At 58.5% G+C, this 22,088-nt stretch overlaps 1 protein-coding gene across 5 annotated transcripts in view; it reads left to right on the forward strand.

The window, feature by feature from the left end:
- Positions 1–22,088, forward strand: part of LOC103058101 (phospholipid-transporting ATPase ID-like) — a 50,541-nt gene that overhangs the window by 677 nt on the left and 27,776 nt on the right. The window contains exons 1-9 of one of the 5 annotated variants that reach the window (XM_088152690.1): positions 680–1,567; positions 4,630–4,714; positions 13,631–13,689; positions 14,362–14,475; positions 16,722–16,820; positions 17,336–17,397; positions 20,363–20,435; positions 21,470–21,540; positions 21,714–21,796. In XM_088152690.1, coding sequence (XP_088008816.1) covers positions 4,672–4,714; positions 13,631–13,689; positions 14,362–14,475; positions 16,722–16,820; positions 17,336–17,397; positions 20,363–20,435; positions 21,470–21,540; positions 21,714–21,796 — 604 coding nt within the window. In that variant the 5' untranslated portion in view covers positions 680–1,567; positions 4,630–4,671. Of the gene's footprint in view, positions 1–679; positions 1,568–2,734; positions 4,188–4,629; positions 4,715–7,618; positions 7,790–13,630; positions 13,690–14,361; positions 14,476–16,721; positions 16,821–17,335; positions 17,398–20,362; positions 20,436–21,469; positions 21,541–21,713; positions 21,797–22,088 lie in introns of those variants that run through there. The other 4 variants (XM_088152689.1, XM_088152688.1, XM_088152687.1 and 1 more) reach the window with 4 other exon arrangements.

The following is a 22,088-nucleotide window of genomic DNA, read 5'->3' on the forward strand; positions in this document are numbered from 1 at the left end:
TCGCAGGGGCCCCTCCGCGGACAGCGTCCTTTTCCTGGAGGGCCCCCTCTGCCCCTCGCCCGGGGAGGCACCCGGGGCGGTCCCGGCCCGCGAAGCCCTCCGAGGCTGCTCGGGCGGGAGGGGCCGGCCGGGCTGCGGGCAGTCGCGCGCTCCCGGGGCGGCCGTCTTACGCCGGCGGGAGCGCGTGGCCCTCCGCCTGGAGCGGCCGCGAACCCAGGCGGGCGCGCCAGCCAACAGCCCGGGACACCGCGGCCGCCGAAAGGAGCGCAGAGCCGGCCCGGCCAGCCCTTCGGACGGAGGCCAGGCGCCCGCCTTGGGCGCCCGCGCCCCCTCTCCTGCCGCCCGGCTCGACGGGCTTGCGAGGGCGGCCCGCGGCGCTGGCTGCTTCCTCCTCTCGGCCCCCTCCCAGGCCGGCCCTCGGCAGGCAAGCCCGGCCAGGAGGAACTTCAGCCTGGCGGTCGAAAACCCGGAGTTGGCGAGGGCAGCCCGGCGCGCCGGGCTGGGGCCGCAGCGTCGCCTTGCCCTGCACCCCCCCCCCGCTGGCCAGCCAGGCCGGGTCGGCCCCCGCCCTTTTGGCCCCTTTGAGGCTGCTCTTGGGCCCCCCTTCTCGGGAGCTCCCGGCCTCTGATCCCGCACTGTGTCAACAGGGCAAGGTTTTCCCGACCCGGCTGGCCTTCCATCTCCCTGGTGACTTTTCCACTGGGAACCTCGTTTTCCTCAGCAGGCCAAATGTGCCCAGGGTTTCTGGGCAGCTGAAGAAACGCCACCCAAAGCCAGGGGCCGGGGCCCCTCCTTGGCTGAGCCAAGGGCCTCTGAGCATCCTGGACCGGAAGCCTTTGGCAACTCTGTCCGCAGCTCCTCGTGGCTGCTTCCAAAATCTGGGCACCGAGCAAGATGGAGCACCTGCCAAGGACTGCATGCCACCCACCATGCGCTAACTTTGCCTCCACCCTGGCATCCCCTCTGCTGCCCCTTGCAGTTCCTGATGGCCAAAATATTTTCGGGGGAGGCAGGAGGAGGGGGAATTTCCTCCCTCCCCTTTCCAGGCAATGCCACGCAGTCTGTTTTCACTGGGAGGACCCAGCAAGGCGGCAGCGGCTCCCTTCCCTCCATTGGCCACTGCTGGAGAGCTGCATCTGGCTTCCACCTGTGGGGGGTGTTGGGCAGCATTGTAAGGTGGGCACGTGCCTCTCAGTCCGGGGCTGGTTGCAGAAAGGGGCAGTGATCCATGCCGGCCAGCGCTGCAGGGTGAGCCTGACAAGCCTGCTCGGTCTCACGTTTGGCCAGAGAGTGATCCCCTGGCCGTGCGATCGGTAGTCAGTGGGTCACATGGCATGACTTGACGGGTGTGGGCAAGTGACTGTGTCCTCCAAGATAAAGCAGGAGAAGGCAGAGCCGCCACCGGACGCAGGGGTTTAAGGGAGGAGAAGCAGAGGCGCTGCGTCAACAGTGGCACTTCCTCCTCCCCACTGTCTTTCAGGGAATAGGATCTGACTGTGCAACGTTTTCTGGTCAAGCAACTCTTGCCTGGTTGCTACATAAAGCAGTTGGTGCCCAACTGTCAGTGGTGAGCATCGCGGGTTCCTCCGCGGGTTCCCTCCCCTGCACAGGGCAGGGAAAGGTCACGGCCCAGCTTCAGTTTCCAGAGGGTTTTCTGCTGCTTCACGCTGTTCCTTGCTGTCCCACCTTCACTGGCCGGTTCCTGCAGTGTCCTTGAAGGCTGCGCTAAGCGCAGTTGGCTCTTGAAGTGGGTCTGGCGGGAGGGGCTCGGATCTGCCGCGCCATCACAGTCCCAGGCTGACTTCCAACCGCTGGTTGCTGTCTTGCCCAGGGAGAGGCTCTGTGGGCCTTTCAGGATGAGCCCTGCTCCTGGCATGGGAGGATGGTCGCGGCTGCCTAGCATGCTTTCCGACAGTGGCACGGCGGGTTCCTTAGGTCTGATGGATAAGCCTCCATTCCTGGTCTCAGTTCAGCGCCTGAGTTTAGTAGCCTGCCTGGGTGTCTGTAGGCTGGAAGAAGTTGGGCCGGACGGGGCTTTTGGACTGTGTTCTGAGCCTCCCTTTGCCCTGTGGTAAACCTCATCGGAAGACCACTGGAACCTGCTTCTTTTAATTCTGGCAGTATAGAAATTGAATGAATGAATGAATGAATGAATGAATGAATGAATGAATGAATGAATGAATGAATGAAGCTAGTAAATAGTGAAGTAATATTTTATTACTTTAAAGTAATCTTCTACTTGGGCAAAATGAAAGAAGATTTAAATATGTGGTATAGAATTTCTTTACGTGTTTGGGATAAGATAAACACAACTAAGATAGATTTAACTGTTTCTATTTTAAAAGCCTTTTTATTCCTTCCAACTGATTTATGTGAATTTATACAGTATTCTGAAACTTTCTAGCAGAAGCATTCTTCAGAATTCTCACTATGGAAATAGCCGTTGTCAAAGATGGATTTAATTTTCCATACTTTCAGGCACATCATTAGGCATTTATTTTTAGTATTAATTATTTTTAGCATTGATTTGGGGAATAAAAAAATCAAGAATTTACTGCAGTTGGTAGGTCATGGATCTAATGTTGACCCTTCCGCTTACATTCTTACGTTATACAGTAACATCGTCTAAAAATACCTCGTAGTTCTTGGCAGCGGTGGGGGGGAGGGCAGGGGGTATGCAGGGCCTTTCATGGTCTCCTTACTTTGGACTAGCTGATTTCTGAAGACACTGTTTTTAAAAACTTGGCTAGAACGTAAACCTGCATTCAGAGTGGTTCTTGGCATTTTATTCAGCTTCAGCGCTCAGCATCTGACTGTTTGGTGGTACAGTTGGAATTGCCTCCCACCGGAGCTGCACATTAGCCGGGGGTCTTTGACGAGTCCGCTGAGACTCTGAAGCTAGCAATGTACTTTTAGAAGATGTCGAAGGAAGGTGATAAAATCGAAATTAACTATTTATGTGACCCTTGGAACTGCAAGCTCATATGCCCCATTCTTGTAAGACACTGTGAGGATGCCCTAAAGGATGTACAATTAGTTCCATTTGACCCTAAAGTAACGCTGATACAAAGAACGCAGATAGCTGGACAGATAAGGATAGGTGAGCACCTCAGAGAACCTTTAACAAGTTGGCTCAGCCTCCTGCTGTGGGTGATGAACAGCTCCTCCTATTATTCTGTTCTTTCTCTGGGGTTGAAATCCTCCAGAGGGTTAACAGGGCTTGAAACCAGCCATTGTGAGTTGAGGTTGGATATGTCCTCGTTGTACGTCCTTGGTCTTTGGAATGTATGAACTGTAGACTTTTCACATACGGCAGATTGCCAAAAGAATTATGCAACACTGGAAAGATAAATTTGCACCTGGCCTTCAGTGGGAACTATTGATACACGTTGTATGTCAGTGCCCTTGGCTCCAGAACGTGGGACACAGCATGATGGATTTTTCTTTAGGAAGGCAGGTTCCAAATCAATGGTAGGAAAACTTCCTCGCAGGAACAGCGGCTTCAAGGGGAGCCAGTGACTGAGTTCCCCTTCATTGGAGGGGCTTAAGCAGAGGCTGGACAGGCCTCTCTCAGAAATGCTGTCCTTTAAATTCCTGCGCTGAGGGGATGGACTGGATGGTCTCAAGGACCATGTTCCACTCCAGGATTCTCTGGGTAGGTTTAAAGAAGAGGACTCTTTAGCAGTTCAGCAAAGGAAAAGGAAAGAAAAGTCATTCTGTGGATGAAATATTTCCAGTTCTTTTAAAATACTGATGGTATGTCACATTGTTAATACTGTCAGATGTATATTTTCCTTGTCAATTTGTATTAAAAAACCCACAAATCTTTAAGCAGGCTTTTGGGGCAGGGATGTGTGGGCAGCAAGCGGGAAGGAGACTCAGTCCACCGAAGAAAAGGCAGAGAGGGGAATAGGGTGGGACAGATATGCGTGTTTCTATCCATCCATCACTGGTGCTCCCATTTTTATTAAGGAATTCATGACTGCTGTGCATTGGGGTGGCCCCAGACGCGCCACCGATTGAGACAGAGGGCCACGTGGTTCCAGGCCAGCGATGTGAGCCCCTGAGGCTGAAGGTTGCAGAAGGGCAGTTCGATGCACCCCAGACCGGTGGCCTAACTGGCCATTGGCTGCCTCTCGCTCAGCCCCAGAGAGATTCCAGGCTGGTGGACCGGCACCTTTTCTCAGGTGCCTCTGGTTCCTTTTCCCCAGTCCTGCCGGGAGGGAGAGCGTGGGGGGGACATCGCGGGGGAAGGCCAAGCAGTGTGCCAGGTGTGAGGAACTGCGATCCCAGGAGCCCCACCTTCTGTGAGTGAGGGGTACATGGGCAGATGCTCACCTCCTGGCCCGGAGTGGCGTCGTCAGTCCCTTTTCCCTACACCTGCTGCTGGCGAGTGGGGCTGGACTGGCATCTGGGTGAGCAGCCCCCCGCCTCTTCCCCTCTGTCCTAACCTGGAGCAGGCAGGGCCAGGCACCCCACCCCACTCTCAAGCCGCCTGCTCCACGCAGCCAGTCGGCCAAGTGGCGGCAGACAGGCGGCCGCGTGACCGGACCTCCCAGGTGAACCATGTCTGCCTCCTTTGGAGGACCAGGTGCTCTCCCAGTGACGCATCTCTCTCTCTGGCCCCAGGAGCCCCAGCGGAGCCTGCACGTGGCGGGGGCAGCTGACAGGATGCCACTGTTCGCGCCATCTTCGGGCAGGAAGACCTCGAAGGGTAAGTGAGCATTGCTGGGCCTTGACTGCTGCCTTCACCTTCTTGGGGGGCGAGGGGGGCCTGGAACACCCCAGCCTAGCCGAAGGACCGTGTGTGTGCAGAGACCCAGAGAAAGGGAGAGGGAGCCACGTGCTCAGGGAGCCTAGTCCACCGGGCGCTGCTTTCCCACACCGCTGTTGGAGAGAGACCAGCTTCCGGCACAAAGGAAACAAGCAGGGAAAGCATGTGTGTCTGTGTGGGTGTGCACGTGTGCGTTCACACATGCAGAGTATTGTTCTTTCTCTGAAGGCATCACAGCATTGCCCTGGATTTTGCCCTCTTCGTCAGGCTGCGGGGCTTCTCCTCCCCAGGTTAAATTCTCCCCTTTCCTTCCGTCCTCCCCCTTCTCCGGAAGCTCAGACCCAGGTCCTTCCCCTTTAAGTGTGGCTTCTGGAACACGCAGCGTGGCATAGCCCCCTGTGCGCGTAGGTGATGGGGGGATCACGGGCACTTGTAGTCCTGTAAGGCAAGACCGGGAGGGGTTGGGTTTGCAGGATCCACTGAGCTCTGGGGTCTGCTCAGTGGGGCCTGGAGCAGAAGACTCAGGAGTCCTGATGGTTGGGCCAGGATGAAGCCTCACAGAGCACGTGGGTCTGGTGTGCCGCGCCCAGAGCAGAGCAACGCCCCTGCAGCTGCCAGGTTCACTTGCTCCGTGCCGTGAGTGCTACCGGAGAATGGCGACCTGAGCTCACACTGACCACTGCGAGAGTCCCAGGCCCTCCAGGCGGCTGATGCAAGGCTTGCCCAATTGCAAAACCTGAGATGCAAACCTGAGGGGCTTCCTGCTGCTGCCGCCGCTGCCGCTGCTCTGTTTAAAGTCATCCAGAGGCTCCCCAGAGGATTCCGCTCACCCTGCTGCTGTCCTGGCCCAACGTCCTGGGAAGCAGAAATGTCCCGATGACTTTTCCATGTCCTTCCTGGCGGTGCTGTGTCAAGGCTGCCCAGAGGGATGGAAGGGGCCATCCTGGGCCCCTCTACAAGCATGAGCTGGGGGTCCCTCTACCCCTCCAATCGGGGGTACCAAAAACGGGAGGCAGACAGGGCTGTGGCCCTCCCTGCTCTTCTCCTCCCATCCATAGTCGCCTTTTACAGAGTGAAGACTCTTCTTCTGGCAGGAGGAAGCTGCCCACAAGCAGGACACCCTGCCAAGAGGAAGCCGCCCCACGCCATCCCCCCCGAAGACCCGTTGCCCCCTGAGGTTCTTCTGGAGCGGGAGCCGAGCTAGTGGTCTTACGCGGTTCCTCGGCTTCGCAAGGCCACCCCGCTGGGGCATGAGGCTGGCGCTCTGGTGGACGTCCTTCTCAGCCTGCTGCGGGCCGCCTCACGTCCTGGCAGTCTTTGTGAGGCCGAAGCCTCACGTTTCTGACCTCTTGCTTCGGCTGGTGAGGAAAAGCCACTCTGAATTTTGGAAGCCGTGCTGTGACCAGAGGGACGGTCTCCAGTAGCTAAAGGCCTTGGCATTTATGGGAGTTGTTTAACCGGGCAGCCACTTGCTGCCACCAGCTCAAACTCCTGCAAGTGCCAGGGAAGCAGGGGCCCGGCAGAACCCCCCCCCCCGCTGGTCCTGCAGAGGGAGGGTTCCTGCAGTGCGGGCGCTGGGGGCGCTGCATTAGTTGATCTGGCCTTCAGTGGGTCTTCCCTCAAGAGCCCCACCCCCATAGAGCACCTGGTTCGGTGATGTTGTTTCGTTTCTTGTTTTTGCACATCTCTATCAAAATGCATGGATCGTGGTGGGACAACTAGTAAGTGGGATTTGTGTGTGTGTGCGCGCGCACGCATGAAGGGAGCATGAAGAGTGTCCTGTCAGATCATGACCCGATGCACTGAAAAGAGATTGGTGAACCCCTCCCCACCCGCCAGCACTTGAGGCGGCTGGGTGGGGCGGGCCCCCCGTGTGGCCGTGCTCTCTGTCTTGCGGGAAGATTGGGCCCCACCCATGAGTCTTGTGTCAGCGAAGACTAAGAGCGCTGCCACGCGGGGTCTGATGCATTGCAATGCAGGGGTAAAGCCTCAACAACGGGTGGCCAAGCGAACGCCCTGAAAGCCTCTTCGGGGGCCAAGGCCACAGCCCCAAATTTCTTGACTGCAGCCGGCCCTCCTCCCTCTCGGCTCCTTCTGCATCGGGGGTTTTCTGCCCCTGCTCCAGCCCGCCCGGCCTGCGTGGGGGGGGCAGGAAAGGGAGAGGGCGGCTGGAGCCAGGACAGGCTTCAGGGCCCCAGAGAGGAAGTTGTGAGTCGGGTGGCTTCAGGGCTCCCTGGGCGCTGGTGTAAAGCAGCCACTGCTTTATTTATTTATACTTCAAATTTGTCACCGCCCGTCTCCCCACTTTCCCCGCCTCTCCCATGTGCCCAGGGATCCTTCGCTCGTATTCCTGGAAGATCCCAGGTTCCTTGACTTCCTGCAGCACAAGCCAACGCGAAATTTCCCCTCTGGGTTTGGCTGCTTCACATAAGCGGCAGAGACGGATGATGGGACGTAACGCCTCCGCCCAGGTGTGCTGCTCGTTTTTGGGCGCTAGTCTTGTTTTCTGAAAGGGGCACGACCAGAAGCCACATTCCAGCCTAAAGGTCTGGCGTGTGGTTCAGAACTGGGCGAGCCGTGCAGCCCAACCTCCGGGGAAGCGGATTTCTTTGATAACTAAACCATTGGCGGAAATCGCCGGCTTGTGTGACCCGGGGGCCACTGTGAGGAGGGCATTCCCCCCTCGGGGGCCTTTGGGGCCCGGCGGGCCCGCCACCCGCCCTCCGTCTCCCGGCCGATCATCCTTTCCCTCCAACTGTCACCAACCGACTCTTCCCTGCCTCGGACTCTCCGCAGCATTCCAGGCCCCAGCCCCTCGCCACTTCTCTGGCCGCCAGAGTGTGGGCACAGCGCCCGACCCTTCCGCCTGCCCGTTCCTGGGCTGCACCAGCCGGCTGCTGTGCTCCTCCGACCATGCGTTCCCTCCGTGCAAGGGCTCGACTGCCTGGGGCAGGCTGGGCATGACCGCCCCGGAGGGTCCCTGGTCGGGAAGACTGAGCGTGGGCCCAAGAAGCGGTGAGCAGAGGGCCCGGAAGGGGAGGCAGGGGTCGCTAAGGGGAGGGAGGCCCCGTTCTGTCCCCCGGACAGAACCCTCCTTGAGCCCTCGCTTGTCTAGAGGGAGGGATGGGCCCCAGGGAGAGGGGAGGGGGGAATAAGGCTGCCAGACTGCCCTTCCCAGCTGACCTCTGCTGCCGGAGGAGGCTGGAGCTTAGCAGACGGGAATCTGGACCCGCAGCCCCATCGTGACACCCTCTGGGGTGCGGCTCTTGCATTTGGAGCCCATCTGGGAAGGGAGCTCTGGGCTCCCTGGGGAGAAGGCGGCCGTGGTCCTCCTCCAGAAGGGTCCCCACTGGGGCCAGAGCAGGACGTGGCCCTGGCGCTAGGCGGCTCCCAGTTCAAGCTGGAGCGGAGGAGACCCCCGGAAAGGCTTCCAGCGCAGCCCCCCCAGCCACTGGGAGCCAGCAGGGGGGCCTCCCCGCTTCCCCCTCTGGCCGCCTCAGCCCGCCCGCCTTCCTCCAAAGGCCTTGTTGCTTTGCCATGGCGACGGGCGATTGTGTTGATTCCCAAATTTAGAGCAGAGGGCTGGGAGGCTTCCTGCTGCTCGCCCCGCGGCGCCAGCCGAAGCAGCCTCCCGGTTTCCTGCTTTTCTTCGCTCCTGCTCGGTTGCTGGAAAGGGTGAACCGAGCCAGCGACTTACTGGAAAGCGGAGGGGTCGGCGAGGAAGGCCGTGGCCTTGGCCGGTGGAGACCCCGCTGCTCCGCGGCCCAAGGCAGGCCCACTCCCACCTCCCTGGCTCGGGGGCGGGGCGGGCCGTCCTCTGGCTGCTGAGCTCTGCCGCCCCTCGGCGGGGGGAGGGTGAGAACTGCCGATTCCCGCCCCCCAACGGGGACAGCCGTGCCCGTCTAGGGGCAAGAAGACTGGAGGAGTCTGGCAGCCCCTTTTCCGACTAAAACCTGCTATTCGAAGGCCCGTGCGCACACGCACACCCCCACACACACAAACACCCCCCCCCACACCCCTTGCAAGTCAGCTGCAGCACTCGAAAGCTCCTTCGAGGGGAAAAGGTGCTGCCGGATCCCTCCGCTCCTCCTTTGTGTCCCCCCCCCAGTCCCTGGGCTTTAGGAAGGCGCAGGCCCCGGGCTCTTGGGCCTCGCTCAGTCCTGGCTTGGTGCTGAGCAGTCCTTCCCAGAGGCCCGGCTCTCCGCCTGCCCGGGCGCTGCCCCCAGCGCACTCTGGATCTCTCTGCGGGAATGCGAGAGGGGCAGCGGGGGGGGGGATCCTCCTGCTCAGTGAGGGAAGGGGCACCGGGCAGGGGAAGGCGGGGAGGAAGGCTCTTCCGCACCCACCAGCCTCCCAGCCCAGGGAGACCCCGTGGCTTTGGGCCCCTCGGAGAAGGGGGGCCGAGTGGGCATCTCGAGGAGTTCTGGAGTGGGTGGGGGGGAGAGGTTGGCAGCCTGAGGCTTCAGCGGGAAGCAAGACGGTCCTTTGGCCTTGGCTGGGCAAACGTTTGCGCCGAGGAGCTGTGGGAAAGTGGCAGAGGAGGAAAGCACTCGATAGTGAAAAGGCTGCTCCTCCTCTTGGCATCTTGAAGAGGCAAACAGTGCCCAACAGCCAAAATGAAAGCAAGCCGGTTGGGGCCCTGGAAAAGCGTGCCCCTCCCTCTACCAGTGAGGGCCCCAGACACTGGGGGGCATCCCTCCGGAGAAGAGGGGCCCCTTTATCCGCCCCCACCAGGACAGGGCCTGGCCCGCCGGGATCGGTCCCACCCCCTCCTGCTCCCAGAGCCAAGAAGATGGCAGGCAGGAGCAGGGGGTGCGCAGGGACATGGAATCCCCGCCCGCCCGCTTTTAATGTGCTCGGGAACAGCCTTGCCGCTACGCCCCAAAGCCCTTGCTCACTTGCGGTGGGGACCAGGCCCCTCGCCCCCAACTAGCCAACTAGGATCCTGGGGCTGGCACGGCAAGGTGGCGCAGGGGACAAATGGGCGGGTGGGGAGAATGTGGAGGAGGAACCCGGAAGGAGAGAAACCTCGGTGGGTGGTGAGCGTTGAAGCCGAGTAGAAAACGGAGGGGCGACTCACGATGTCGCCCTGCGTTGAGTGAGTAAGTGAGGACGTGAATCACTCGCTGTGTTTGCAGGAGTTGTCCGCGATCTCCTTGATAAGCGGGAGGCCCCCGAAAGGGCTTCTCCAGATTTTGTTAGTCTCGGCTGCTGGATGCGGAAAGGTCAAAGTCCCTCGGGTAGGATGCCCACCTGGTTTCCTAACCGGTTTCCTAAACCGACGCTGTGCACTTTGCCAGAAATAGGAGCTATTTCTTTGTTCGTCTGAATGGCGCCCCCCCCCCCCGTCTTTGGACGCCATGGGGGATTCCCGACACCCCAGACAAAGTCACAAGCACAAAGCAACAGAAGAGGTTTAAAATCACTGCTCCCTTCCCCGACGCAGACCGAAAAGCCGGCCTTGTCCTGGTCACGGTGGCCTTTTGGAGCTCCCTGCCACGGGGAGGGGGTGGCCTGGGCCGCGGTGGACCCGCCAGCCTGCCTTGAAAGCTCCTGCTGGGGACCCTGTAGGCGGATCAGGCCTCTGCAGCAGGCTGGAGCGGTCTGGAAGGGCGGGAGGCTTCCTGGGGAAGGGGCGAAGCTGAGGCAGGCCGGGCTCCGGCTCTGGGGACCGGGGAGGGGCCGGAAGGGCTGCTGGAAACGGGGCTCAGTGGGGCACCTGGACCAGCATGGAAACTGGCGAGGAAATAGGGAAGGCCTCTGAGCGTGCCACATCTGTGTTTTCCCGTGTGTTGGATGATCAGGACCAGGCTTATGATGGAGGGCGATGCCCTTGCGAAACATCGGCTAATGATTGACCGCTCCCTGGAGAGCGGCCTTGATCCCCAGGAGGCTGGCATGGCGCCTTCGGCCCTGGCATGTGCTGCCACCCTCCCCTTGGGCAGAGCTTGGGTTGCGGCGATGGCTAGGACCCCTCTTTCCTCCCTCGCCGGTGCGTTCCGTCAGCCCCTGCTGAAGGGGGGGGCGTCTGCTCTTGTGATTTTTACGTTACTGCAAGCCCCTTAAACACAGTGCAACAAGAAGTCATGGGCACCTGAAACAGGAATGTGGCTGGACGCAGCTGGCTCTTTTGCGGGCCTTTACAGTAGCAGGGTAATCATTCCTTTGTTTCTTCAGAGGACGAGCCGCTGCTTTGGAGCAAGCCGCATTAGTAAACACCTTCCTGTGCGAATGCTTCCTTCCTGAGGCCGGGTTTGCGTGGTGAGGGCCACGCACGCTCTTCCCAGCCACGCTGGGGCGATGCTCCGTGGCTCGGGCTGCTGCTCAGGTCAGGCTCCCTGGCATTTCAGAAGGGAGGCAGAGGAGTCCTTGAAGCAAACGCTGCCTTGGCCCGGGACGTCTCTTACATGGTAGTGGGGGCCGAGCGCCCTGCTTTCTGCAGACGCTGCGTTGCTCGGCCCTGACGGAAACCCCAGCTGGATCGGCCCAGGCAGTTGCCTCCTGCCCGGCGCTTGTTGCAGTCGGAAGCCAACATGGGGTGAAGACGCACAGAGTGTTTCAGCTGTACCCGGCCCTCAGCCTCTCACCCGCCTGCAGCGGCTCTCCGTTTCCAGAAGCTGCCTTCTCTTTTGTCCACATGTTCTTCCAGCAGAGATCTAAACCGTCACGGGTGGGATGGAAGTGGGCAGAGCAGGGGGTGGGTGGGATGGTGTGTTCTTTCTGTGGCCTAAAATCTGGATTGCTACCCTCCCACAGCTGGACTTGAGCTTCTCCTCTAGGTTCACCATGCCTCTCCATCGAATCCTTTGGAAGGATCGTGCCCCCGGCCCCCTCCCCCTCACGCCCTCTGCTGGGATCCCTTTGGCCGGAGACTCTGCAGGAGCCCGGCCCCCAGTGCGACCGAGCCCGTGAGCTCCTCTCGGCTGCTCTTGGGCCTTTGGCTGTGACCCAGAAGATCCCGGAGCTCTTTTGCAAAACAGCCCCGCCGGGAACCAAGAACCGGCAAGCGTTCTTCCAGGCCAGCCAGGGAAGGGCAGAACTGGCGAGGAAGAGACGCCTGTCCTCCTTTCTCTCCCGTTAATCTGGGGCAACTCCAGGCACCTCCTTGGCCTGGGGCAGATGGCGCCATTCAGGGATGGAGAAAAGGGCCCGCTCCTGGCCTGGGGCTGCTGCTGCTGCTGCTGCTGCTGCTGCTGCTGGAAGGGCCCCGTAAGAGCATCAGGCGCCCTGGGTGCAACCAGCCGCCTGCAGGAGCTGGCGAGCGTCGCTTTTCGCCCCTTGGGCAAATCTCATCCTCTCGCGCTGTGAGTTGGAAAAGGAAAGCCACTTCCTGCTTTCATTCTCATGCTACGCTGCTGCGTTTCTGAAGTTATGCTTCAGCTGACAGCTGAGTGTTTCTGGTGTCCCTGAAATTCTCCCATATTGCTTAACAGCAGCCTGAAGAGCGTTCTGCAGAGTTTGGGGATAGCTTTTGAAACTTTTTGAACAGCGTCCTCAGTTGATGTTTTGCTTTGTAACTTTTCACAGGCGAAGCAGCTGGAAACCGTGTAGGCAGTACAGGGCTAGTTTCCTTTCTAAATCGTTGCTTTGCTGGCTTGATTAGTTTTACAAATTCATCCTCAGTAGACAAACTAGCCAGGGTTGGCAGATCTGGGAAGAACCTCTGCAGGTCAGAGCGTTTGGAGGGGCCGCCAAGCTCCTGCCAGTCAATAAATCATCAAATCCGTCTCGTCTCCCAGCACAAAGCACGAAAAATCAATGGCAGGGTGAACGTTTGTTCACTTTCGTTAGTTGGTAAACCACATTGAGAGGGGCAAAGGGGGCCCCGAAGGGAAGTCCTTGAGGGAAACGGGTGCCGGGACGCGTCTTTCGCCTTCAGACCCGACGGCTCCCCAGCGCCGCCTCCCGGTCTCCCTGACCCGCCTGGCTTTTGTCAAGGCTGGTGGCTCCTGCGGTCAGCTGGGGTGGGGGGAGGTTCATGGCCTTCCCAGAAGTGACCAGGGAGATTTTGGCCTGAAACCCTAAGGCTGGTTCTGGGAGAGTTATGAGGTAGAGATCGGTTATCTTGGAATGGCCCCCCCTCCCCCCCACCCCCCGGCCAGGGCTCTGCAGTGGCCGGTCTGAGAGCATCTGCTCTGCCCCGGCAGGGAGGCTCATGGATGGGCTTGGCAGGAAGGTCCAGGGTCTCTCTGCTGGGGGGGGCCTGCAGCAAAACAGCATCCCCAGACCTCGTGGCCTCACTCGCCTCTTGGAAAAGCCATTTCTGATTCAGAGCTGCCCCCTGCTTGGCCCGGGGTTCTCCCTCCCACAATTTGCAGCCCCCACCGGAGCAGAAGAGGCTGTGCTCCCTGGCCTCCCCAGGTTTCCTGCGCCCCGGGAAGCCACAAGGCTGCCCCCCACCCCAGGCGGGCTGTTTGTGGAGGTTGCAGGCGGCAGAATGTGCCCCCATCCTGGGCAGAATCTCCTGGAGGGTAGAGGTGGCCTGCATGACCCTGCGCAGCTCTGGGGAGGGGGCCGGGTGTTGGTCAGAAGGGAAGCTGGCAGACTCAGGCCCCCAAGGGCAGCAGCGTGCCTCCCAGCCTTCTGGGGGCAGCAGGGAAGGGACCCCTGGCCTGGGGGGAGGGTGGGGGGAGAGGCTCACTGAAAGCTAGCCAGGGCAGCTGGCCGGGGGGGCGCAGCTCTCTGCCCACAAATCTGGGCTGCCTTCCTTCTCCTGAGTCTGGGCGCTCCAGGATGTTGGATTACAATGCCCCTCGCCCCCAGCCAGCACGCCTAAGGGGAGGCAGGCCAAGAGGTCTGGGGCGCTGTGCCAGCCTTGCCCTTGTCTGGCTCTCAGCTCTCGCTCTTGCCTTGCAGAGGAGGAGCGGTGCCTGCGGGCAAACGACCGGGCCTACAACCTGCAGTTTGATTATGCTGTAAGTAACCAGCAGCACCAGCTGTGAGCCCCTGCCCCCCCCCCCGTATCTGTTCTGCAGGAGGCTCCACAGCAGGGAGAGTGGAGGGAGAAGAGGAAGGGTCTGTGGGAACAGGGCGCTTGGGGTGGCAATCCCCTTTCTCTCTCCTTTGCCACCCAGGCCCTCAGGTCCTCGAGCGCTCCATCTTGGGGGCAGGCCGTGGTGCCTGGGGGCCAAGCGGCAACTTGGTCCTGAGCCTCCGCCTGCAGCTGTGCAACCGTGCCACCTGCTGACCCACCCGGGCCCTCCCCCCATCCTCCTCGTCCCCCTCCCCTTGTTGGTGGGCGGCGGCAGCTTTGCTGGGCTGGGCGGCCCCGGTTGAGCCGGAGGAGGTTTCTGGGGTGAATGCTGGGAGACCCAGAGGAAGCCACCCAGCCGACAGCCTTGTCCGCGAAGGGCTGCGGCCTCCGGCTGTACCCCCAGGCCAGGAAATGGGCGGCCATCAGCCTTCGAGCCCCAGGCCCAGCAGAGGCCCTTCGCTGGCTCAGAATCAGCACCGCCACGCCCGGGGGGCTTCGGCTGTTACGGCCCAGACTGGCCAAGGGCACCCTGCCTTGAAGGCCAAGGGCTTTGCATGGAGGGCAAGGACTGCTGCCCGTCTCCCTCCTTCTCACGGCCTGCTTTTGTCCACAGAAAAACTCCATTAAAACTTCCAAGTACAACTTACTCACCTTCCTCCCTCTCAACCTCTTTGAGCAATTCCAGCGCATCGCCAATGCCTACTTCCTTTTCCTGCTCATCCTGCAGGTGAGTGCTCCCCTCTGGCAGCCGGCCTGGGGGGGGGGGCGAGACACCTGGAAGAAGGGAGGCAGCTGGGGGAGGGACTTGGGTAACATGCCAACTTCCCTTCCCAGGAGTTAAGGGTGGCTGAATGAGGTGATCTTGGCTCATTCCTTCAAGGCCAGTCTCCTGTGCCCGGGGTGGGGGGTGGGGGGGGAAGGAGGTTTGTCCTTTGACAAGGGGACCTTGGGGGTCCTTGCTGCAGCTGCTCTTCCTGCAAGGACCTTTTTCTAGGAGTCAGGTTCCCCCAACAGCAGGGTCCCACCACTCACAAGAAACTGACCAACTCAGATGAATAATATCTACAGATAGTCCTTGACCTACAACCATTCGGTCAGCAACCGTTCCAAGTTACAAGGATGCTGAACAAACGAATGGTGGTTACGACCGGTCCTCGGAGCTCTGCCCATTCCAGCATGTGATCATGATCTGGGTGCTTGGCAACCTGTTCACGCTTATGACCGGTTGCCAAGCACCCCACAATCACGTGATTGCCATTAGCAGCCTAGGTCACAAGTCGCTGGGGAGTCTCCCCCACCTGCACACCCTCCCCCAGACCCTCTGCGCTCTTGCACCCCCTCCCCGGCCCCCTCGCGTCCTCGCGCACCCTCCCTGAGCCCCGCGCCCCCCCACCCCCTCGTTCCTTCCCCCCACCCACCCGGCATTAGCCACTTAAGTACCGGCCTGGGGCCCGGGGCTTGCGGCTCCCTGCCTGCTTCCTCACCCAAGGCTCGCTGCGCCTCCCGTGCACCCTCACGCGCACGGCTTGGCTTTTTTCCTGTCCTCTGAACTTTATTATAAAGATAGGTCCTGTCGGGAACTTTATAAGCTGGCGTTCTTTCTGATTTTCCATTGAGTTGTTCCGTGGGCCCCATTTCAGGCCTAGGAAACGGGCACAAATCTTGACTGAGGGATTCCGTTACTAAACCTGATGGGGTTTCATTTAAAGCCTTCTGGATGAAACATATGTTCACGGGGCTTCTGAGGAGCAACGTGTTTTAGAAATGCACCGGGCAGCTAATGAAAGGCCGTGGCCTGAGAACCGAGACCTCCCCCATGAACATTATTTGCAATATTCTTCTTCCCCCTCCCGCTCTCTTCCGTGGAGTGGGAGTGTGGCTTAGAATACGAGGATGTCTTCTTCCAAGACCCTCAGAGTCCACGGCGGCTGGCTGGAGCCGGGTGGTTCTTAGCGGGGTCACTTCTCCCACGTGGGTTGGCTGGAAAGGACAAGATAAGCCTTGACCGCTGTTTGGTCACATCCCTAACCGGCGCCTCTGGCAGCAGAGGAGCCTCCCGGAGGAGCCGGAGGGTCTGCCGCCGCCCTTCTCTGCGCCTCCTCTCAGAGGGCACTTGTGCCGCCGGCTCTGCCTGTCAGGGACCACCGTCCTGCCTCTCTTGCCCAGGACCTCCTTTTCTTCCCCCGGAGGCTCAGTGCCCGCTGCCAACACTGAACGCCGCTCCCAATTCCCGCAAGTCCAGCAAATGGCCTCCGTCTCGCGCTTCCGGTCGGCACTGCTCCCTCGCGGTCTCGCAGTCCTACATTTTCCCCACGGCTCGGTCTGCCTCCTTTGTTCTGGCCACGGATCTTCCTCTCTTCCAAGCTGCGGCCGCACCACCCCAGCCCCGCTGCCCCGATCTCCTCAGCGCAGGCTGGCGAAACGAGCTGGGCTGTTCTCAGGCGAGCTGCCAAGCATACCGCGGCAGCCACAGGGCACAGCTGCTGGTCCGTTCTTTTTCTGCTTCTGTTTCGTAAGGCACCTTCGTGCGTAGAAAGGCTCTTATTTCCCTCCTCCCCTCCCTAGTCTCTCAGGCTAGTCACGCACACAACCTTCCCCTCGAACCGTTGCGTGGCAGACGAGCCCGGGAACCCGGCTTGCCTTCCCTCGGCGGCCTCTGTGGCCGCAGCTCCCGCTGCTCTCTCGGCCAAGTCGTCTCCAGAGGACGTCCCGCAGCTCCCATGGCACACCTCTTGCGACCCAGGAGCGTCCCTGTCCCCTCCCCTGCTGAGCCCCCTGCTGACCGCCCCCCCCCCGCTCTCTGGGAGCAGAGGAGGCTGAGCAGAGGCGCGCTCCCTCGTGGGGAAGAGGCCTGCTCCCCGGGCTCGCCCTCTCCCTGGGCCGAATCGGGTGGAGGAGAGAAGGCGACTTCCGCCCGCTGCGCAGAACCCCCTGCGCGTTGCCCGGCGTCCTGATCTCCCCCTCTCCTTGCAGCTCATCCCCGAGATTTCCTCCCTCTCCTGGTTCACCACGGTGGTGCCTCTGGTCCTGGTTCTGGCCGTGTCCGCGGTCAAGGACGCCATTGACGACGTGGTAAGGTTTTGGTGATGCACGTCAGTGCTCGCCCCGTGCCCGGTTAACTGCATCCCGAGCTGGGCCGGAATCCAAACTGAAATCATCGGAGTACACGGTCTCATCCCAAGCCGGCTGGACTGATCTGCTACCCCTTGGCCGAGGGGATGTGAGCCACGGACAGGAATTCCTCCGGCCAGGCAGCCCCCCGGAGAGTGGCCATAGGAGCCCTCAGAGCGGCCACTCTCGGCCTCCGCCCAATTCCCGGGCAAAGCAAGAGTGAAGGCTGAGAGAGGCGAGCAGGAGGAGGCGGCTTCATCCTGGGGCATGGCGGCGCTTCCTGCTCCCCGGAGGTCTGCTGGTGGAGCCCGGGCGGGATTCTCTGCTTTGGGGGTTCTGGGAATCCTCCCGTTTCCAAAGAAGGTTAAGCAAGCACTAGGCCGGCTACTTCTGCTGCTCTTAGGTGGATGGTAGCCAGTCTTGGGTGCTCTGTCCCCCTCTGTGACCCGGCTGATTCCGTTTTCGGTTTTTTCCAGAATCGCCATGCAAATGACAAGCAAGTCAACAACCGGCCAGTCAAGGTTCTAATTAATGGCAGGTGAGCAGACCACATGTCCCATAGTAAACAGCTGGCAAGTTCCAGAAGGCTGGAGGATATTCCGTGGTGGTCCAGATGGCTCTTGTGGGGCCCCAGGAACTTTCCGCAGCCAGAGGAAACTCGTGCCGAGGATCAGGGCTCCCGGGTGGACCAGCCGCCTTTTCGCTGGTGTGTTTGTTCACCAACTCCAGTGCTGAAGCCACCCTCAGCCCACATCTCTGAACGTAGTGCTAAAGTCTTCATAAGTAATTTCCCTGAATTAAGGCCACCCAAATGGTGTTCTCCGTTAAGAGGACAGCCTCCTTCCAATGGATTGAAGGTGGGGTAGATTTGGGATCCAGCTGCAAAGGCAACACGCAGACAGGGTGTGATTAAATATCAGGGAAGACCCCCTGCTTCAGAGGTGGCGGCTCCTCCTTCACTGAAGCTGAGGGCTCCTGGGTGGGACGACGAGCTTTGGACTCGTGTTACTGGCAGAGAACGGGTTGGTGGGGGCCTTTCCACAAAAAGCTCAGAAAGGTGGGAGGCTGGGTCAGGCCTTTGGCCCGGGAAGGCCAGGCTCCTGCGTCACCCCGTGGCCAATTGGATGCAACTGGGAAGCTCACACACTTGGACTGGAGGGCAAGAACCCCTCCCAATGTTGTTTCCCATAATTTCCAGCCCGCTGCTAGCTTTCAGGCAATAGGAAGTCATATTAGGAGCTCTTGAGAGCGTGATTCTGCAGGAGCCCATCCAGTCCCCTTTTCAGACACAGCCCCCCCCCCAGTTGGCTGCCATCACTACAATGGCCAGCGGTGAATTCCACGTCTGAACTCTATGCTGTGGGCAGAAGTCCCCTTTGGCTGGCCTGGGACTTCTTGCATGTCACGCAAGGGAAGACCTCGGCCTTGCAAAAGAGGGCGAAAGCCAGATTATGTAGGGTTTTTTTAATTTTTAATTTTTAATTTTTTTATTACAAAAAGAAGGAAAAATACATAAAAGTGCTTTAACGTAAAAGTGAAAAAATACAACAGAAAGAAAAAAAGTAATATATCATCATAACAGTAAACAGTTATAATTCTATATATGCTTATCTAATACAAATATTATTCAAGTACATGTATATTTCTAATACAGTTATATGACTCTCATTTTTTTTTTTTAACCCAGTGTATTTTGTATAAATGAGTCCCATATTTCATTATACTTGTCCCTATAAAGTCTAGGCAGTCCACTCATAAGTGGCAAGTGCAGTCAGGTCTTCGATCCATTCAGTGCGTGGGGCCATACGTTTACCTTTCCAATGCTGCAGTATCAGTCTTTTGGCCATAGGAAGGGCACGGAGAATCCATGTTGTCCGGTTGTCAAGTTCCATGTACTAGGTATATAGTTCAAAAGAATATTATCCTCTGAAATTTTAGCTTTTGTCGCACCATTACATTTATATAGTCCACTACTTTCTCCCAAAACTTAGTAAGCATCGGACATTGTAAGAACATAGGCTTTAAAAAGGCATTATCCTTATTACATCTCCAACAAAATGCTGTTTTTGACAATCCTTTTCTATACAGATGTAGTGGAGTCCAATACATTCTAAATATTATTTTTTTTAGTTGAATAAGTCATCGTTTGAGATCAGTTGACACCCTTGGTATAGAAGTTAAGACAGTCTCCCATTGTCTAGGCGATATAGGAACCTCTAATTCTTTATTCCACTCATCCCTTAGCATCTGCATATCAAATTGATTTATTGATAACAAATATCTATATGAACTAATGGTAGTTTTTTTAGTTTTAAAGGATTTAACAAGTTGTTCTAATATCTCAGGTGTCTCAGAAGCTGAAAATGCTGCTGGTCCAAACAGTGTTGTTAACAAATGTTGTAATTGTAAATGTTGCCATCGGGTTACATCTGATAGATGATATTTATCTCTTAACACAGCATACGGTAAACATTAATCTTCATTATCTATCAGTTGGTCCAAAGTCAATATCCCCACTTCCACCCAATTCATCCATATCACCATCTTTTTCCCAAGTTTTAAAGTTGAGTTTCCCCATAAAGTCAATTTGGCATGGGAAAAAGGGTCAAATCCTTTTCGTTAGGCATTGCGTTCCACAGCTACATGGATTATGTAGGTTGCGCACGGTCTTGTGTCCCTCGGCCTTGCCTGTCCTGACCCTCCTTTGCGCCAAGCTTTTGAAAGCCCCGACTCAAGGTGGGGGGAGCTCTGCCCCAGCCTTTCAGTTATTCCCTTCTTGCCCGTTTTTGCACCTTTCCCAGTCCTGTCACCTCTTTCTTAAGGCGCAGTGACCAGAACCGAGTGTGGTCTTGCCAGATTTGCATCCGGGCGCCGTTCTCTCGGCAGCCCCCTTTGCGGCTTCCTCCCTAATGGCAAGGGAATTGCCTTTTTAAGCAGCTGCACCCTGGGCCCCTATTTTCACTGATCTGCGCACCAGGACCCCAAGATTGTTTTCCTGATCAGTTGTGCCATGCTCAGATCTCATTCACATATAGATTAAATTTGGGTTATTTGTGCCAGCCTGCAACACCTTATACTTGTTTACCCCGGATTGCATTTGCCCTTTGGAAATTACCCAATTTGGGGAGAACCTTCTGGCCTTTTTCCCAGTCCCTGCAAAATTTGGTATCATCAGCAAACACGGACACCTCACAGCTCGGCCTGGCTCCATCTCTACGATCCTGAGAAAATGAAAACCTAAAAATATAAAAATGGGACAAAGCTGTCTGAAACGTCAAAACCACGTGTGTTATTCAGCTAGCATAAAAGTAATTTCAGAAGCAGAGACCCTCTTTCCCCTCCCCTGCACTCTCTCCCAGCACCCATAACGGCTCCTTCTCCAAAATGCTTTGAGTGCACCTTGCTTTCCTTTGAAATCCTTCCCCGCGGAAGACCCCAGAGAGCGTCTTTGCAGCCGAAGAGCTGAGCGAGAGAGGCCTTTGTAACCGGGGATTTTCTTCCAGTTTGAAGGACGACCTGTGGCTGAACGTCCAAGTTGGAGACATCATCAAGCTGGAGAACAATAACTTCGTGACGGTAAGCGACGGCGGCTCCCAGGAGGGAAGCCCAAGCAGCGCCTCCCTCGCCCCCCGGCCAGAGGCGCCCCGGGATCGCCCCTTAGTCTGGTGGCCAAATAAACACTGGCATGGAAGCCTCTCCGCGTGCTCTCCGGGGCACGGGCCTCTCCAGAAAGAAGCCTAGCCTCGGCGGTGACCTGCTTTGCAAAGGCCGAGCCCCTGGTCGGCCCTGCTGCCCCGCAGCCGGGAAAGGCCACCCGCCTCTTGGGTTGGCTGCTCTGTGCCCGGCAGAGGAGGCGCTCCTAGAGCTGCGCGGGCAGAACCCCCTCCTGGCTCAGAGCAAGGGGAACGCGTGCCCTGCCCTGGATAGAGAGACTAAAAGCACCAAAATCCAAGTTAATCAGTCACCATTTGTTCTTGAATCCTGGATTGGTTGTGGTTAGCTGTCATATATTGGTCTGGACAAGTCCGTTTTAGAAGTAGGCTTTATGACCCTGGCTTGTTCAAACAAACCGTTGTTAGAATTACAGTTTCTCATTTGAAACAACAAAGGTTGAGGGGGAGAAAACGCTGGACTTCATGAAGGTTTGCCTGGAGGGGTGCACTGTGTTGCATCCGTAGCCGGCACGGAGAGACGGAAGTTGGACGAATGTCCGCGAGGCCCTTGAGCCGAGCCGCACAAGGGGGGCCGGACGGCTCGCCAGCACCTCCCGGGGCGGGTGTCGTGCAGAACGGGGGTGCTCGGATCAGGAGTCCCCTCAGCATCTCACACCTGCAGCCTTCGGGCGCGGCCGGAGGATTCCTCAGAGGCCGTCCGGGACGTTCACGGTCCCCAGAGGGCAGTGTTGGAGCAGCCCCGATCCGTTAGGTTGGGGGCTCTAATGGGGCTGAGGTCAGCAACTACAAGCCTGCCTTGCCCTCCTGGCCTGGACGAGGGTCATCTGGAGGGTCCTTTCACTGGAATGAGAGTCCTCTGACATTATCCGCGGACGGAGGGTGGCGGCGCCGGCATTCGCCTTGTTGCTGTTTCTCACCGACTCTCCCCCTTTGCAGGCAGACGTGCTGTTGCTCTCCAGCAGTGAGCCCCACAGCCTGACCTACATCGAGACGACGGAACTGGACGGGTAAGCGTCCGAGCCCCCCCTTGGCTGGCAGCCGGAGCCTTCCTCTGCCCCCTGAGGACATTCCCCTTAAGCCCCTGCCCCCGAGACGCAGGCCCGGGGCCGCTTTCAGGACGTGAGCCTCCAGCCCGCATGGTCACTGGATGGTGCATCTTCCCTCCGCTGTCTTGTTCCAGGGAAACCAACCTGAAGGTGAAGCAGGCCCTGACCGTCACCGCGGCGCTGGGTGGGGACCTGCAGGCCCTGAGCGGCTTTAACGGTACGGAGGGAAGGGGCGCCTGGCGAGCTGGGCAGCGCCTGGGGGGCCTTAGTTGCTGCCCCTTGGAACCCCTTTGGGGCAGGTGCATCTTCCACCTGCAGAGGTTGGGGGCGGCCTGGAGGGGCCCAGCTCTGTGTCAGCGTGGCCTCTTCGGTCCGAAGCCCCCTTGGACTCTGGAGCGGGTCACATGCGCGTTGCCCTTGCAGTTCTCCATCTGGGGCTTTTGCACAGAGTTCGCTGCTTCGAAAAGGCTGTGCTTCCCACGCGGGTCCTCTCTGGGCACCTCATCCCT

Source organism: Python bivittatus, unplaced genomic scaffold, assembly GCF_059951505.1.
Source record: "Python bivittatus isolate LINGU-HERP-01145 unplaced genomic scaffold, Pbiv_v1 ctg000570_np1212, whole genome shotgun sequence".
Classification (NCBI taxonomy): Eukaryota; Metazoa; Chordata; class Lepidosauria; order Squamata; family Pythonidae; genus Python; species Python bivittatus.